The sequence below is a fragment of the Solea solea genome, chromosome 19, assembly GCF_958295425.1.
Source record: "Solea solea chromosome 19, fSolSol10.1, whole genome shotgun sequence".
Classification (NCBI taxonomy): Eukaryota; Metazoa; Chordata; class Actinopteri; order Pleuronectiformes; family Soleidae; genus Solea; species Solea solea.
The window spans coordinates 657,189-675,480 of record NC_081152.1 but is presented as its reverse complement, the minus strand read 5'-3'; the positions used below and the strand labels follow the sequence as shown (position 1 = coordinate 675,480).

At 40.0% G+C, this 18,292-nt stretch overlaps 1 protein-coding gene across 1 annotated transcript in view; it reads left to right on the top strand.

Moving 5' to 3' along the window:
• Positions 1 to 15,398, top strand: part of lrrtm4l1 (leucine rich repeat transmembrane neuronal 4 like 1) — a 47,883-nt gene extending 32,485 nt beyond the window's left edge. Inside the window, exon 3 of the mRNA XM_058617128.1 lies at positions 14,071 to 15,398. Coding sequence (XP_058473111.1) covers positions 14,071 to 14,136 — 66 coding nt within the window. The 3' untranslated portion in view covers positions 14,137 to 15,398. The remainder of the gene's footprint in view (positions 1 to 14,070) is intronic.
• Positions 15,399 to 18,292: the final 2,894 nt, after the last annotated feature.

Here is an 18,292-nt window from a genome sequence, read left to right as displayed (position 1 = left end):
ATCAGGAAAAAAAATACTATAATATAAGTATGTGAGAACAACGTGAATATAATCTGCCAGTTATTTAAAAAACTGTTTAAAAATTCTTCCAGCAAAGTGTTTGGTGAGAGACGAGCTAAAGACACAGTGTCATTCATTGATGAAGACACATGTCCTCGGCGTGTCTCAGTGTGGAATGATTGTGAAGTTGTAAACGCAGCTGCTGACCCGAGGCTGCAGTTCCCTGATCGCACGCTCACACAAACCAGTGACAGGTGAACGCAGCTTCTACCTGCCACACACACACACACACACACACACACACACACAGAGAAGATTCTGCTGCAGATATTTTTGTGTTTGTAAAAAAAAAGGGGGAAAACAGCTCAGTGGCACTTTATAGAAGATCCGCCCCCTCTGTTGCCCTAAATTGAATTTTATAATCTCCTCCAGCAGCTCCCCCTCCTCTTCACTCCTCCTTTTACCGCAGGCTTTGGCATTTGCTGTGACTTCATCCTCAGATAACTGAAGCATCAAACCACACACCTTCACTTGTTCTGTCACACACACACACGCACACACACACACACACACACACACACACACACACACACACACACAGCAGCAATAAATACCATTAATAACTAAGAATTACACAAAACATTCTTATTTCTCATCTGATTACAATCACTCACACAAACATCTACAGATCCACACTGTTTGCTTCTGCTGCTGTTTCTGCTGCTGCGGCTGTTTCTGCTACTGCTGCTGCTTCTGCTGCGGCTTCTGCTGCTGTTGTTTTTGCTGCTGCTGCTGCTGCTGCTGCTGCTGCTGTTTTTGCTGCTGCTGCAGCTGTTTCTGCTGCTGCTTCTGCTGCTGCTGCTGTTTCTGCTGCTGCTGCTGCTGCTGCTGCTGCTGTTCCTGCTGCTGCTTTTGCTGATGTACATGAAGGGAAACAATCATTAAACACAGGTTTTGATTATTGATAACTCGCTGCCTTCATCTCACCTTTCATAACACCAGAGGCTGATTTGCCGACTTTTCAAATGTCAATCATCACATTCTCTTCGGCCTTCGATGTGTGTGTGTGTGTGTGTGTGTGTGTGTGTGTGTGTGTGTGTGTGTGCGTGTGTGTGCGCGTGTGTGTAACATTTGTCTTTTTACAGTACAGCACTGGTCGACTGTGTTGTTTTCAATTTGAATTACAGATACATTAGTTTGAATTGGACTGTGTGTATTAAGTATTGAAATGTACGAGTGTCACTGAATGCACCTCGTAGCTGCTCCTAACATGACGTTAGCGTTGACAGCTCTCGTCTTTATGCGTCTGTTGAGACGACAGATGGTAGAACACGGTCGACAGTTCAGGCTCTTTTGTTTCCTCTTTGTTTCTCCTGTTGAAAGTACAGTGAGTTTGCAGCATGGTTTCTTTCTCCCTATTGTCACATTCATTTTAATTCCATACGGCTCGAGTTCCTTTTCTGCAAATGTTTGAATTATTAAAGTGTGGTTTTCAGGAGGGAGCAGAGACATTTGTGGAGATCACATCTTTTTTAATGGCGTGCAGCCTGCAGCCACAGTCGCCCACTGAGGCCGGTGTACAGCAGCAGTGACGTCCGCGACGCTCACATTACATTTACATGTGTTTTGTTCTGAGCCGCTCGTCGACCTGTTTGCAAAGATGATTTTACAAACGCGGAAAAATAGAAAAAAAGCAGCAGCAACAGAAATAAAAATGTCATGAAAGGTTTTCAGATGAAAACTGTGTCAGTGATTCACAGAAAACAGAAAACAAATGATTAATTATTCAAAGATTTCGTTTATGTTAAATATTGATTACACTAATGTGCTTTTAAAAAATCAGTACAAGGTGGTCACCTTGTAATAAAGGCATATTTTTTTATTTAAAAAGTTAAAGTATTTGTTTTTAGTTGTTTTTTTTGCCTCTGGTTCAGATGATCTGACGTTCTTTCGCTGCAAAATGATTCATTTGTTAGTGAAACAAAGTCACGTTTGCTCGGTGACTGCGGGCGGATGATGGTCTGTATTTAAAAAAAGAGAAGGAAATCATTGTTGAAAATTCACCCTCACTTTGAATCTGTTCATTTAAAAACTACTGACATATGAAATCCTTAAAACGGCTACACGTCATGATCTTTACTGTCGTCATTTACAACCAGTAATCGCGAGTTAACTACGACATTAATGCGATTAATCGCAATTAAATATTTGAGTCGTTTGACAGCACTAATTATTATTGATCGGTGTTTCCTCAAATCCACAATTGTTTCATTATTAAATGATTTGCAGCAACAACAATCAAAAACACGTTTGTTTTAAATGACACTTTGTCTTTAATTTAATTGTTTGTCCACTTTTGCATTTCAGCGTCTTCTGGTCTTTAATAACCTGTGATCGTTTAATATCGCGACGCTGTTTTTTTTACAGCACAGTGTTTGAAAAGTTCACGATCATGATATGATTTGCGTAACGTTTTCTGTTAAATGTCACATTACGCCTGCGACATGCGTCGACACTGTCACTACGACTTCAGTAGGAGTGATAATTGCACTGTTACTCCCTCTGGCAAGTGTCAACAGTCTCTCCAGAGGGAAATGAAAAAAGCAAAGAAAGAAAGACGCCTCCTGCAGCCATCTGCTTCTTCTCTAACGTCACTCGTCACTTTTCAAAGGGAAATCACTTTTTGAAACAATAAAGCAATCAGCAAATCACAAGAGCTGCAACATAAAGAATCTATATTTTCTGCAAATACAAAAAATGTCATATAGTCATCGTGTAAAAATGTATCATAGATTTTCACTTTGGTTTTGTCTGTAACTTATAGATGAAATGATTTATTATTTATGCTCATAGTCTTTTATACAGTAGTTTAATTACTCACTGATTTATTACTGAATCTATTACGTTATATTTGGTATTTACGTCAAAATCACAGGGAAACTAACGATACATCGACCATGATCCCAAATATATCACTCTGTGATAATCAATATGTTGTAAGATGATCATATACATATATATTAGTGCTGTCAAACCAAATATTTAATCACGATTAATCGCATTAATGTCATAGTTAACTCACGATTAATCGCATTAATGTCAAAGTTAACTCACGATTAATCGCATTAATGTCATAGTTAACTCACGATTAATCTCATTAATGTCAAAGTTAACTCACGATTAATGGCATTAATGTCATAGTTAACTCACGATTAATCGCATTAATGTCATAGTTAACTCACGATTAATCGCATTAATGTCATAGTTAACTCACGATTAATCGCATTAATGTCAAAGTCAACTCACGATTAATCGCGTTAATGTCATAGTTAACTCACGATTAATCGCATTAATGTCAAAGTCAACTCACGATTAATCGCATTAATGTCATAGTTAACTCACGATTAATCGCATTAATGTCAAAGTCAACTCACGATTAATCGCATTAATGTCATAGTTAACTCACGATTAATCGCATTAATGTCATAGTTAACTCACGATTAATCGCATTAATGTCAAAGTTAACTCACGATTAATCGCATTAATGTCATAGTTAACTCACGATTAATCTCATTAATGTCAAAGTTAACTCACGATTAATCGCATTAATGTCATAGTTAACTCACGATTATTTGCATTAATTTCATAGTTAACTCGCAATTAATGGCATTAAAATGGGTTTGTGTTAACGATGTTAATAACACGTTAATAACACGTTTAACGTTAGCACTAATGATTGCATGTATCATATAATCATATTTTGATACATCACGATATCTGGGAGGTTATTCATGTTTTTATTAATCAGAGTTTTGTTTGCGATGATGACGGAAAGTAAACATTTAGCTCCATCGACGTTAGAACAGAGATGAAAACATAATCCGTGGATCTCGTGGCGTCAAATCCACAACAAACAGAGGCTTTAATGAAATTTTAAATGATGTGAAAACTTCAAACATGGACTTATTTCTGTTACTGGCATCACTTCAGCTGCTACAGTTGGAAATCTAGCTAATGAGTTAATTAGGCTAAACAAATGATAAAGAAGTAAAAACTTGATTAAACACATTCGTCTTTTTGGCCAGAAAAACAGAGAGTGAGGCCAAAAACAGAGTTTTCTTTGATTTATATCAACGTTCAGACACTTTGATTTAACTTTCTTTAAAAGAATGATGATGATACGTGATGTCAATTAAACCATGTTGGTTTTTTTCTCATTTCAACCTCAGAGGAAAAGAATCAGTGTGTGTGTGTGTGTGTGTGTGGGGGGGATTATGTTTAAGTTTACACTTACACTTAATAATTAAGTTCATTCAAACTAAATTTACCAGGTTATTTGTCGAAAACTTCAACTCTATTTTGAATAAACCTGGTTATTTCAGGTGAAGAAGGGATTCAATAATGGTTTTTCAACTCATTTCCTGACATGTTGAGTATTTTACAAAGTCTTCATGCATTTATAAAGAAAAATGTAATTTCAACATGAAAAGAAAGAAGTTCTCCACTAGAAACATGTTTCATTAAATGTTGTGATTCATAAAGTATGAAGAATAAATCGAATTTATTCATGTTATGTTGAAAAACTGCAAACGTGAAATAAAACACTCAAAAACATGATGTTATTATGTCGACTAATGTAAAGAAATATAAGAAATTATTGACCAAATCCATTCAAACACAGCAGCAGGAATGTGTGTGCGTGCGTGTGCGTGTGCGTGTGTGTGTGTGTGAAGGTCTTTCATCTGTTTAAAACAAGAACTAAAATAGAAGTGAAAGAGGAAAGTGTTCATGCGTATCATTGAAAATGTCCCGTGAACAATAAAGCAGAAAGATGACATTAATAAGAGAAGTAGATGCAGGTTCTGAAAGATTCGAGCAGAAAATCAAACATAATGGTTTCATTACACCACGTTCACTCTCTCACACAGAGACGAGACACTCGAGCGACTTTGTCTCAGCTTCACTTCAACAAAACTTATGACCTTTAACACATTAATAATAATAAACTCCAGTTTAAACAAACTCAACTCAACACTTTCTCAGTGTCTCCGTTGGTTTGAATGAGACGTTTATTCCCAGTTAATCTTGTCTCGCCGTCTTCATGGACACCTGTTTGTCCCGTTTGTCCCGTTTGTCCCTGTCTCTCATTCTGCTGCTTATTTTCAATGAAATCATTTTTTTGAAACTATTCATTTAATAATCAATTAACCGCTGCAGCGCAGCTCTAATTACATTTTAGTTTAGAACCAAAAGCTCCAGGTCAGAATCTGAGCTGTAGTATTTTACACAGAGAGCCTGCGTCACTGAGAACTGGTTCTGGTTCTGGTTCTGGTACAAAGACCTCGACATGAACTCTGCAGACTCGTGGTTTCCCTCGCGCTGCTTTTGCTAATGAGTTATTCATGCTTATGAAATGTTGATTAATTGCAGCGTCTCAGGCCACAGGAGCGATCATGTCAAGTGTAATGTTATTATTGGGTTATTTCTTACAGAGTCATTACTTCCTGTCTGAAGCTTAAAAATAAAAGTCAATAACAGAACATTAAGAAAAACATCGTTTCACTTTCTTTATTTAGACATAATTATAACATATTCATGTAATCATTGATACAGTCGAACGCTGCAGGTTTCCAGTGTTACACTTAAAACTAAATTGTGTCGTTAATATTTCAGTTCAATTCAATTTTACTTCATCACATGTAAATCATCACATACATGATCTCAGGTCTGTACACAGACGACATCAAGGAGAGCAGAAAACACAACAGTTCACACGATGAACAAACACGAGGCATCAGTGCAGAGAAGAAGCATCTGCCTCGACAGGTTGGGGGGAAAGAAAAACTATAACTATAACTATAGCCTCCAAAACTGGATCTGGATCCTGCAACATGGGGACACAGAGAGACAGAGAGACAGAGGGAGACAGAGGGAGAGAGAGAGAGAGAGACAGAGAGACAGAGAGACAAACCACACACTGACATTTACGTCCATTCACGATGTTCACCGTCTCGTTATCATCATGAAAAAAAGAGGCGTCAACAAAATCATTTTGTCATCGTTGGCGAAAACAACAGCGGCACAGAGCAGCGTTACAGGATTACGTCATCGCGTCGCCACAGAACCTGAAGTAAAACCCATTTTTAAGATTTCTCCACAAACCTCTCCTCCTGCCTTGGCCTCAGTTTTTCCTGCACAGCAGATGAAACTCATCCATCCTTTGATCGTCTGTTATTTTGACTTGAATGCGTCGCGTGGACACAAACCTGGATGACGTGATGAATCGCCACAGTCCTCACACAGTTTAAGCTGTTTTCTTTCTCTGAGTTACACAAGTTTCCTGTGAGGAGAAAATGATTATTTCTTGTATGTGAACAGGAAATAACCTTCATCATTCACACACAGAAAACAACATTCACTTCAGTAAAAAGCCTGAAACTAAAGCCATGATACAGTGGACAATAAAATAAAGAAAGAAAGAAAGAAGTAAAAGGTATTTCACTTTCACACCGCTGACAGTTTCTATTTTCACTGAATTGAGTGGAAGTTTTACAGCCGGAGGCAAAGACTCCACACGTGAGCTGAACTCACGTTTCCTGCTGCTCATATTCCTCAGTGTGATCATTGTAGTATATCAAATATAAGTCAATGAAGAATTTCAAACATAAAATGTAAGTAAATCTTTAAATGTTGAATTCACACTCGGTTCACAATTCACTGGACCTTTAATAATCTCGCGTGATGACTTTAAATAATGATGAGGAAATAACTGAGAACAAAGAAAATCACCTGACAGCAAAAAATACAAAATAATATAATATAATAATATAATATTAATACAAATCCTGCTGTGCTTTAAAAAGAGGAAGCACTCTGAGAGCACAAACCCCTGCTCTGTTTCATACTATTTATTATTCCACAAGATTAACAACCACAACAATATTATGACTTTTCTTCGACATCCCATAATCATTTCATCCAAATGCATTTTTATTCTTTGAGTTCTTCGACACTGAGTCTGTTCACACACACACACACACACACGCACGGACTCACACACACACACACACACACACACACTCTCGCGCGCACACACACACACAGACACACACACACACGGACTCACAAACACACACACACACACACACACACACACACACGCACGGACTCACACACACACACACACACTCTCGTGCGCACACAAACACACAGACACACACACACACGGACTCACACACACATGGACTCACACACACACACACAGACACACACACACACACACGGAAGTTGTATTGTTTGTTTTTCTTTAGGATAGTGCAGCATGAATATGTAACATCACCTCAGGAGAGGAGGTGATGTTTCTCTGTGTGTGTGTGTGTGTTTGTGTGTCACTGTCACAATGACTGTAATCACAGAGGCACACACACACACACACACACACGTACAGTATATGCAGAGGATATAGTTTGATGCTCACAGGAAGGAAACATGTGTCACTGCAGGGTTTGTTTTTGTTACCTGTGAGGACACAATGAAACCGAGTGAGGACATGGTCATGTGACCTGCAGTCACACACGAGTATCCTTTCAAATCAGGAAGGAAAATAAAGATTCACACTCATTTTTCATGAAGTTCGGTGGCAAAAGATCAATTATTGCACTGAATATTGTTTCATAAGTCAGAGGAGACAGTGGCCTGATGTTCACTGCCTGTGAACTCAGGTGTGCAGGTCCTGCAGGTGTGCAGCCTCAGGTGTGCAGGTCCTGCAGGTGTGCAGCCTCAGGTGTGCAGGTCCTGCAGGTGTGCAGCCTCAGGTGTGCAGGTCCCGCAGGTGTGCAGGTCCTGCAGGTGTGCAGCCTCAGGTGTGCAGGTCCTGCAGGTGTGCAGCCTCAGGTGTGCAGGTCCTGCAGGTGTGCAGCCTCAGGTGTGCAGGTCCCGCAGGTGTGCAGGTCCTGCAGGTGTGCAGCCTCAGGTGTGCAGGTCCTGCAGGTGTGCAGCCTCAGGTGTGCAGGTCCTGCAGGTGTGCAGGTCCTGCAGGTGTCACAGTTCACCGCTCACTCAGCTGATGGTGATTCTGGCTCAGAGGATTCTTTTCTCTGCAGACGATGAGGTGACAGGTGATGATGTCACAGAAACACCGAGCTGTTGCTCTTCTGTCTTTGTGTTTGCTTCAGCTCGTGCGTCACAGCATGGATTTGGTGCTTCATCAACACAGTAATTCAGTCACTGCCAGTTTCACTCGGGCGTCATTACTTCACGTCTCCTCACGGCAGCGCGGACGACTGTGATGTTCTCTGATTGTTACTGTCAGTCATGTGCAGCTGTTGTGTGAGTGTAAAGGACAATTGTAGAGAAACTGCTGAGGCTGAAATGTCTTCACCTGCTCAGATAATGAAGAGACACGGAGATGAGGAGGAGGGACAGTCCCTGATGAAGAGTCCTCTTCATGTCCTGTTGACTGTGAGCATGAGTATTCATGCTCTCAGAGCAGATCATCACATGAACCTTTGTGTGATGAAAAAAAAACATTCACACACGCACACACATACATGTCAACCCACTTATGTCCAGATAAGCTTCATGTTGCCTAGCAACGCAGCTCTAGAACAACCCCGGCATGTTTGTAGCCGCTACACTGTTAGCAAAGAGTCATTCTACAGGGGGCTCTATGTGATGAATGGATGAATCTGCTCGAGCGGAAGGAAACAAGCGTCTGAACATGAACTTATTGATTCCTTTGTTCATGTGTGTTTGTCCTGCACACGGGGAAGTGAGCTCATGTGCACCACATGATCTGTATTTACACGTATACACATATGTACACATGTATATACTGTACATATATATGTGTGTGTGTGTGTGTGTGTGTGTGTGTGTACAGAGACAGAGAGACTAAAATGTGGTTGAGGATGTTTCTGGTCATCCATCACCTGCATAAATCACAATCATCATAAATCACAGCCCTCGAGCGCAGATAAACATGCGTGTGCACGTACTTACATAAATATGCATAGTGCGCACACACACGCACACACGCACACACACACACACACACTCACACATCAGGGACTCGCTCAGTTTGCTCCGAGCTTCGAGTCAGTGAATCAGATTTCCTCGGGGAGATGTTTGATTGTTTGAGAACTAACAACTGCACGGTTTGCATCTCATGCCTCGCACACACACACACACACACACACGCGCACACACACACACAGTGTTTAACTGTAAATGATGATGAGCAGTGGACTCTCACAGGTCCATTTACAGGATGTTGTAATGAAATACAGTCGATGTTGTTAGAGACAGAAACTCACCGCCATCATGTTCACATCTGTTTAAAAGCAAACAACGACAGACACTTTATTATGAATCATGTCAAAATAATACTGAAGGTAGTGGTGTGTGGTAAATATTGTTTTATTTGGAAAAGCAGTTTTAGTGATTTTTCGTCTGTTTCCATGGTAATTATGAATGAATTATACACAATTTATTTAAAGGTCGTTTTTTTATGATTAAAGGCATTTCATGTCTGTGTGTTCAGGTTTTTTACTTCTGTGGATCATGTGCTTGTTAAAACCCAGGACAGAATTTGTACACAGATTCAATCATTTAAAAGTAAATTGATTTTCATTGTATGTTCTATATGATTTATAATAATGAATATAAAATAATGAATTACTCTTTCATGGGTGTTATTTTCTGCTGATTTCACAGTCTTGCAGCTGGAGGCAGAATATTGCACTTGCTTATGTATTCATGCATTCATGCATTCATGCACGAGCATTAATCTGACTACATACGCTGTGTTTGTGTTTATAAAGAAAAGATATATTTCAACAACAATAAAAATATTATTTGCATTTTACTGCATATTTACTACATTAACTATGGTTCGAGGGTCTTTCTGCATGGAGTTTGTTCTCCCGTATGTGTGTGTGTGTGTGTGTGTGTGTGTGTGTGTGTGTGTGTGTGTGTGTGTGTGCACGTGTGTGTGTGCGTGTGTGTGTGTGTGTGTGTGTGTGATTTCTCTGGCTTCCTCCCACAGTCCAAACACATGCATTATGGGGATCAGGTAAATCAGTCACTCTAAATTGAGTGGAGGTGAGAGAGTGAATGGTTGTGTGTCCCTGTGATAGGGTTAGGGTGACCCGTGCAGGGTGTGACCCGCCTATCGCCCTCTGTCAGCTGGGACTGGCACTGCAGCCCTGACCCTCCTGTGGTGGATAAAGTGTTAGAACATAGATGGATTCTGACAGTTCCTCCTGTGTGTGTGTGTGTCGAACGCTGTTATCCACTGTATCACTAATGATGGTTAACTGTCAGTTTTTCTAAACTTCCGATGTAAACAGAACAACAATTCCATCCAATCATCGATGATTCACCTGAACGTGTTTAAAGCAACAATGTCAAAGATAAACAAACCATAATTATACATTTTCAAGTCACTGAAGCAAATAATTGGCTCCAGAAAAAATGGTGTCATCCTCAGAAGAGGATCCTTTTGTTTCTTCTCCTTCATGACTTTGCTCTCACACAGTGTGTATGTGTGTGTGTGTGTGTGTGTGTTCTGTAGAGATCAAGAGCTTATTATATAATATGATATATTTTTATTATATATACAAGCATCAGCTCCTCAGGAAGTTTTTTCTCTCCGTGTATAATTGTTGTTTTTCAGGTTTCAGGAATAAACCTGGTCACGGTGCTTTAATGTGTTTGTGTTTGAATCATCAGTGAGGATTAGAGCTGAGGTGTGTGTCTGTTACTGTGTTACTGTCCCACACACACACACACACACACACACACACACACACATGCTGCAGTACAGACAGTATATTTCACTCTCATTAACTTTACTTTTCACCAAAAGAACCGACTTGACACATTCTGTCTCTCCAGTCTGCTGCTCTCTGTCTCTGGTCTTCAGGGAACTATGTGAACGCACACACACCGCACACACACACGCACACGCACACGCACACGCACACGCACACACACACACACACACACACACACAGTGGAAGTAGAACAGGCTAATTGGAGTCGTGAATGGAGTAAGAGTGTTGTGTTTTCCCTCTTTGTGAGCGAGTAGCTGCCATTTGTCTCTGTGTGATTCCAGCTGTCCTGACTCTGAGTGAACTCATTACATCATGTTTACATCCTGCTCATTAGTTTCCTAATTAAAAACACGTGAAGGCGCGAGAGGAGGTGGACGACTTTGCTCTGGACACGTAACCTGCTCGAGAAAAGAGCAGAAGCTCAACTGTCTGACTGTTAATTATGAATAATAGTGGGATTATGAGGAAATACACACACTGTGTGTGTGTGTGTGTGTGTGTGTGCGTATACAGTATATATATACATATTGAATTTAATAGTAAAGTTGGTAACACTTATTCATTAACTAGCTACTAACGAGCATGTCTGACAATTATTAACATCTTTTTATTTTGCTTTGCAGAAAATATTTAATCACGATTAATCGCATTAATGTCACAGTTAACTCACGATTAATCGCATTAATGTCATAGTTAACTCACGATTAATTGCATTAATGTCATAGTTAACTCGTGATTAATGTCACATTTGTATCTATTGTAAATGTCCCATTATTTCTTGTCATTTTAATGCTCTTATCAACATAGAAAAGTGCATCTGCTTGCTTTGTGCAGATGTTTTTTTATTGAGACAATATCTCTGTCACCTGCATATTGTGACTTATTCCTCTTATTGTGAGAGCCGCACAATAATAAGAGAGGCTGTGTATCAGCCTGCAGTGTGTGAATAAAGTGCCGTGGTTTAATAACGAGCTAATCCGAGCTAAAGGAGCTAGGGGTCTTCGGTGGTCTCCTCACTACGGTTGGAGGGTCTGCCAGCTTGGTTGGTAACACTGCAGACATCACGACTTGGATGTGGGGAGTGCGTGGACAAATGATCCAGGCTGCGTTGGATACAATACAATAAAAAAAAGACAGCGTTTAACTGAAAGCACTAATTTAAACACAATATTTTAAAGGCAAATGTGTCCGAGCAATAATAACGTTGCACATATTACAACTAAAGATTGAATTATGAACTCCTTTATCAGGTTTGATTACATGATAGAAATCCTGAATCTGGATCATCACAACATTTATGTCCAGAAAATTTCAACCAAATCCGTCTTTAAATGTTTGATTTTTGCTGCTCAAACACAGACAAACAGTGTCATTAAACTTTGAAGGAGAAGAAAACTCTGATCTCTTCTCAGTGTTTCAATCAGATTTGATTGTAGTTGTTTTTTGTTGCAGTGACAAACAAAAGTGAAGTTACGCCTCTGTAACGGTTCATTTTAATCAAAGCCTGGTGTTGTTTTTGTGAAACAGCTGTCGAGTGGAAGAAACTTATTTACTTTAGATAATTGAAACTGACAAATCACAGGACACACTTTATTTAGTCAAAGTGAATTTTCATCTCCTCAGAAAACACTCACATCAGTGTAAGAATCAAGAGAACAGACGCTGGTGTTTATCTGTAAATGTTGGTGACTGAATTATGACGAGAAGAACAAAGAAATAAAAACAGTGACACAGAAATCAAACATTAAATCACTTAATGTCACACAGAAATCAAACATTAAATCACTGAATGTCACACAGAAATCAAACATTAAATCACTGAATGTGACACAGAAATCCAACATTAAATCAGTGAATGTGACACAGAAATCAAACATTAAATCAGTGAATGTGACACAGAAATCAAACATTAAATCAGTGAATGTGACACAGAAATCAAACATTAAATCACTGAATGTGACACAGAAATCAAACATTAAATCAGTGAATGTGACACAGAAATCAAACATTAAATCAGTGAATGTGACACAGAAATCAAACATTAAATCACTGAATGTGACACAGAAATCAAACATTAAATCAGTGAATGTGACACAGAAATCAAACATTAAATCACTTAATGTGACACAGAAATCAAACAGTAAATCACTTAATGTGAGGTGGGGTTGTGGAGGAAAAGACTGAACATCAGTTCAAAGTCACAGGAAACAGGAAGTCAGAATGTCTCTCTCATTTGAACAAGGTTGTGTTGAACTGTGGGAAACGTTGACATTTAAAGGTCAAGAATTCTTCACTTCACCATGAATTCTAAATTCTAATTCAGCCTTCAGTGATGAACATGTAATGACAAATCTGCTGAATAGAATCACACGGTGTTCATTGAGTTGCTCTGACATGAATAAAGCTTCAGATGATAAATAATAACCGGGATATTTTCTAGAAATATTTCACACAGAATATCACAGATGAAAAGATTTAAGTTTGACTTAATACTGACTTTTTATCCCCAGATGCTTTTAGTTTGGAGAGTTTTCTTACTTCTTTGTGTCTGTGTTTTTTTCCCCTTGTTTTATTTTGTAGTTTTTCCTTGTGGTCCTTGTCAAGTTTGACTTCCTGTCCCTGTCTTGATTGTCTGTCCCGCCCTAATGTGTCTCACCTGTGTCTGATTGTCCCTCTCTCCCTACTTTAGTTCAGTTTCAGTCTTTTTTGTAGGTTTTATTAAAGACTCATTTTGATCATTTTTTCACATCCTGCTACTAATTATTAAATTATATATAAATAAATATATATATATATATAAATATATATATATATATATATTTGTGTAAAAATAAACTTTGTTTGTTAATGTTAAGAAAAGCAGTTCAATATCAAACATGAGAATATTAAAGCACTCGACAGCAGAATGACTCAGAAACGATAAATTAAAAAAACGACATGACATCGAGGCTGACGTGTTCATTTCAACATTTTCTATTTGAGATTTAATAAAGTGGAATTTTTACCGTGGAGGTTTTGAGCCAATGAGAGAAGCCGCTCCACTAAATTATCGGAACACTTGATGTTTCATCTTCTGCTTAATTGCTTGTGCTGCGTCCGTCCCAGCGTCATTGTTCCATTATCACATGACTGCGCTCCATAATGAACTCTGCACGTCTGCCACTGCTGAACACCAGCTGGTACAAATGCTTTTAACTCGATTGTCTTTGTTGTTGTGTGTTTTGGTCTCTGGCAGAATGAGTACACGTGTCCGCGGCCGCTGCCCGGTGCCTGGCTGGGAGACGTTCCTACCATCCATTAACCCGCCCACAGAGAGAGCTGTGGACGCCGCTGCCGCCGCCGCGCAGGTGTGAAGAGAAGCCATCAGGATCCTATGCCCATCATCTCCAGAATGTTCTTCAGATAATTCTCCACGCCAAAACAAGGGCAGCAAAGGGGAGAGAAAGGGGAGTGTTTTTGTCTTATAACATGTTTTTTGGACTCCTCCCTCGTTTGGCCTCACACGTGTCTACCGACGTCAGCGTCTGTGGAAACACTTCAGTGGGTGGAGTCTAATGTAAAGACTCAAAGGATAATGTTGTTAAAAAAAAAACACCACAATTTGAAGAGGCTTTAAAAACAAAAGAGAAAATCTGAGCGACGAATTGTTGACTGAGTTGCAAACACAGATGTGTGGATTTGCATATTTTGATTCCATCAACTTTCAAAGTGGGCGGCGACTCGAGCGCTTGGCTGATGTGAGACATCAGGAAACATAATCGTCCGCTCCGTCTGCTTTGAAAAGTTTCCAGACAGAAACTAACGATCCCCGAGCCAATGATGTTTGGCCAGATCTTTTTTTTTTTTCTAAGATGCAATCAAAAACTTTTTGAGCTCGAGTTTGATTTGAGGACCAAACGTCAATCAGAAGCAAAAAGAGGGCGAAAAAAGGGTGAAATGTAATTTTTCTGCAGTTGTAATGTTGTTAATGTTGTACTTTAAGAATCTGTGTTTCTGCCATTTCTCAACACCAAATACCAAAGAGCCGAGAGGAGCTTTGTTTCCGAGGCTTGTGGCTCTTCAAACCCGTGGATCCAGGATTTTTTTCTCCCTCTGAAATAAAATCCAGGAAAAATCAAAAGAAGCCTCAACTCCTCCTCCAGCGTCCAGCAGCGCTCTTGTTACTGAATTGGCTTTTTTTTGGTCCACGTGTGTGTAATGTGTACATCTTTGTGAACGACAGTCTTCAGTAGGAAACTCTTCTTTTAGATTCATTGCTTTACATTTTTTAACACGTGCTTGTTTTCTTTAAAAGAACCGGCCTGACTCCTGGAAGAAGTTTGTGTGTGTTTTCTTTGTGTGGTTCATCCAAGTTTGAGAGACGCTCGACTCTAATTTGCTTTCTTTCAACCTGCAAACATCATCTTTCTACGCCGGAAAATGATCATTTTCTATTGTAAATTTCTGCTTTCCCCTCCTTGAATTGTTGATATTTAGTAAGCACTTCTTGTATTCTTGTTTCACTTTCAACAACAGTTTGTTTTATAATGAAAATAACCACATCATTGGTGAGCAATATGAATTGGTCAAATTAAAATATTCATTAATCATTTTTTTCTGAAGTAATTTTCTATTACATGTTTGTTTGTAAAGTCACTTTTTCTCACAGGAAATCTGTTTTTCATCATCGTGTCAAATATCCAGGACATCTTTGTTTCCTCCAAAAAAAATCTTGTGACCCATCTGTGGGTCCTGACCCAGTCTTTGGGAAACACTGGTCTACGCAATATGCAGGTATTTACCATATCCCCTGTGTAGTGGCGACAGTACACTTAATCCAAAGCCACTGAATAGTCGTTAGCTGTAGGCAGGTTCCACTCGGCTTGACTCGTAGCTTCTGTTTTAATTCATCAATCACGAAGGCGAGAGAGAGTCGTGTGAAGGGTTTGCACTTTTATTTCCACTCGTCGTACTTTCAAGTTACATTTCTATCCACATGTATCCAAGTCATTCACAACCTGACACTACGTGTCTTACTGTTTGAATCTTTAGATCGTCGTTCACAACCTGGAAGATCAAGGGAATATTTCTGTGTGGTTGATCCTAGAGAAGCTTGGATACGTGTGGATAGAAATGTAACTTGAAAGTACGACGAGTGGAAATAAAAGTGCAAACCCTTCACACGACTCCCTCTGGCCTTGGTGATTGATGAATTCCAGCAGAACCTGAAGGGTCAGGATTGCAGTATAACTGTTTACACGTGTGCTCTGATACATATCAACACCTTGTTCTGACAGAACTTCAGTCAAGTCATTTATTTTTGCAAATGTTCATTTTAATTGGAAAAGTGATGAAACTTCGTGACATTCATGTGAACTCTGTGTTTGTAGGTGGTTTGACGGCACACACCAGACTACACCACTGCATTATCCAGACATTTCAAAACTGCCCATTACTGCTACAATTTTAGCCTCCGTTCTGACCCAATTTAGACTCATTACAGGCTGAATGGAGTCATTTGTCACACAGTGACAGGGAGAAGTAAAGAATCATCATCTGCTCCTGAGCAGCTGCTCAAACATGTCCACTCGTTGTAATTGGCCAATGTCAGACGGAGTCACAGTAGAAGCAGAGCCACGACTCTGTGTGTTTGCAACAAGCTGCTAAAATATAGCATCTGCTGTCACTTTGTGAGAAACTTCAGGAATTTGTTGAAAGTTTCAATTTGAACCTTAAAAATCCTTTCAGGTGTTCAAGTGCAGTTTAGCCTTAGTCTTGGAACAACAGAAACATTAGACGATGTCCTTTTGTTTGGACATGGAGGACAAACAACCATGATTCTACACCAAAGATGACAAAGAAACAAATCTGCTGACTCACCTGCTAGCTTAGCTGTTAGCTTCACCTGAGTGAGTCGTTAGCAGCATAATGAGTAATGATAATTAATGTGTGTGGACATGATGTTCTTACTGTAATCACAGTGGCGCTAACGTTAGCCAACAAGTCACAGACAATGACAGCAGTATTTAGCAGTTAGCAGATTAGCATTAGCATGCTTCTGTGTTGTTAACATTGTTGCTCGTCAGAATCCAGGACTGTCCTCAGGGGACAGCAGGCTGATTTTACCCTTGAACAAAGTCCATAAACTGCAGCACAAATCTGATTTGTAACTTAAGCATATCTGTGCATATTTTTATTGTCAGTCTGAACAGATAAGCAACACGAGATCTGATTTAAACCACATACAGAGGTGGATTCTGATTGGATTTTTACAGATACGTCTTTATCCGAATGTCTCTCAGATAGGATTTCAAAGTGTCTTCCCTCTGGATCCCTCTGAATGTGTCTCCGTCGCAGCATCAGAAGTGATGCAGGTCCACTTCAGTCAAGGTCTCAGCTTCCACGGACTCTGTCTGCGTCACGTATCGTCTCCGTCGTCGCTCCGTAGAAAGTGTTCTATTATTGAAGGATGACGGAACACAAAGCTTCAGTTCAGCAGAATTTAGCATGAAGTCAAACACAGAATCAACATTTTCAGAATAAAAGCCCCCTTGTTGTTTTTTGGCCTGTAACTGTAGAGATCCACGTGGAAAACGGGACTAGATGATGTCATTATGGACACACAGATAAGATCTGATCACTTATAATATACAATGTGAACATTTGTTCAGGAAGATCAGATTCTGATCAGATTTCAGTCTAAACGAGACCTTAAAAAAACTCTGAAAGTTGACACAGAAGAAGTGAAGAAGACTTTGTCAGATGTTTGTAGGAAACATAAATCAGGAGCTTTGGCTTCAGACGATAAGAAGAGTGATTCTAAACGAGAATCAACGTTGTTATTTTAAGTTGTGCATTTTAAGAAGCACAGAAGTCAGAAAAGTCATTTGCATCCTGACATTCATCCCTGTGGATGATTTCAGGGAAAGGCTGGACTTGAGTGCGGCTCTGAAAGCAGCTGTAATGAGCTCCTGGGTGTTCTTGTCTCCACTCACTCACTGAAACATGTCGTGTTCCCCACAGACCTGCAGTGACGAGGCTGTCACATCAACATTAGCCTCATTAATTTAGAGAGCAGAACATTGATCTCTGTTCGACCGGCCTGTTCCCGCTGACGCTCACGCTGAGGGCCGCGCCCGCCCTCTAATTACACTTCATGTGAAAGGTGTTGCGTGTCTCAGGAGGAGGCCGCCGCCGCCGCCGCGCGCCCCACGCTTCTGCCCCACATTCACCACAGTTGGAAAATGTCGAGGTGTCAAGTCGAGCGGAAGTCCAGATGGTCAGTCTGCCCTCCCCTCTACCTTTCCTCCCCCCTCCTCACTCGCGCTGCCTCCTCTCTGCCCACTGCCCACTTCTCACTCACTTCCAGTCTCTTGACATTTATGTCGTTTCAGCTCAGTCCCTGTCGCCATATTCCCTGCTTTCACTCCATCTGTCCATCTGTCCATCTGTCCACACTGTGGCTTCACTTTTCAATA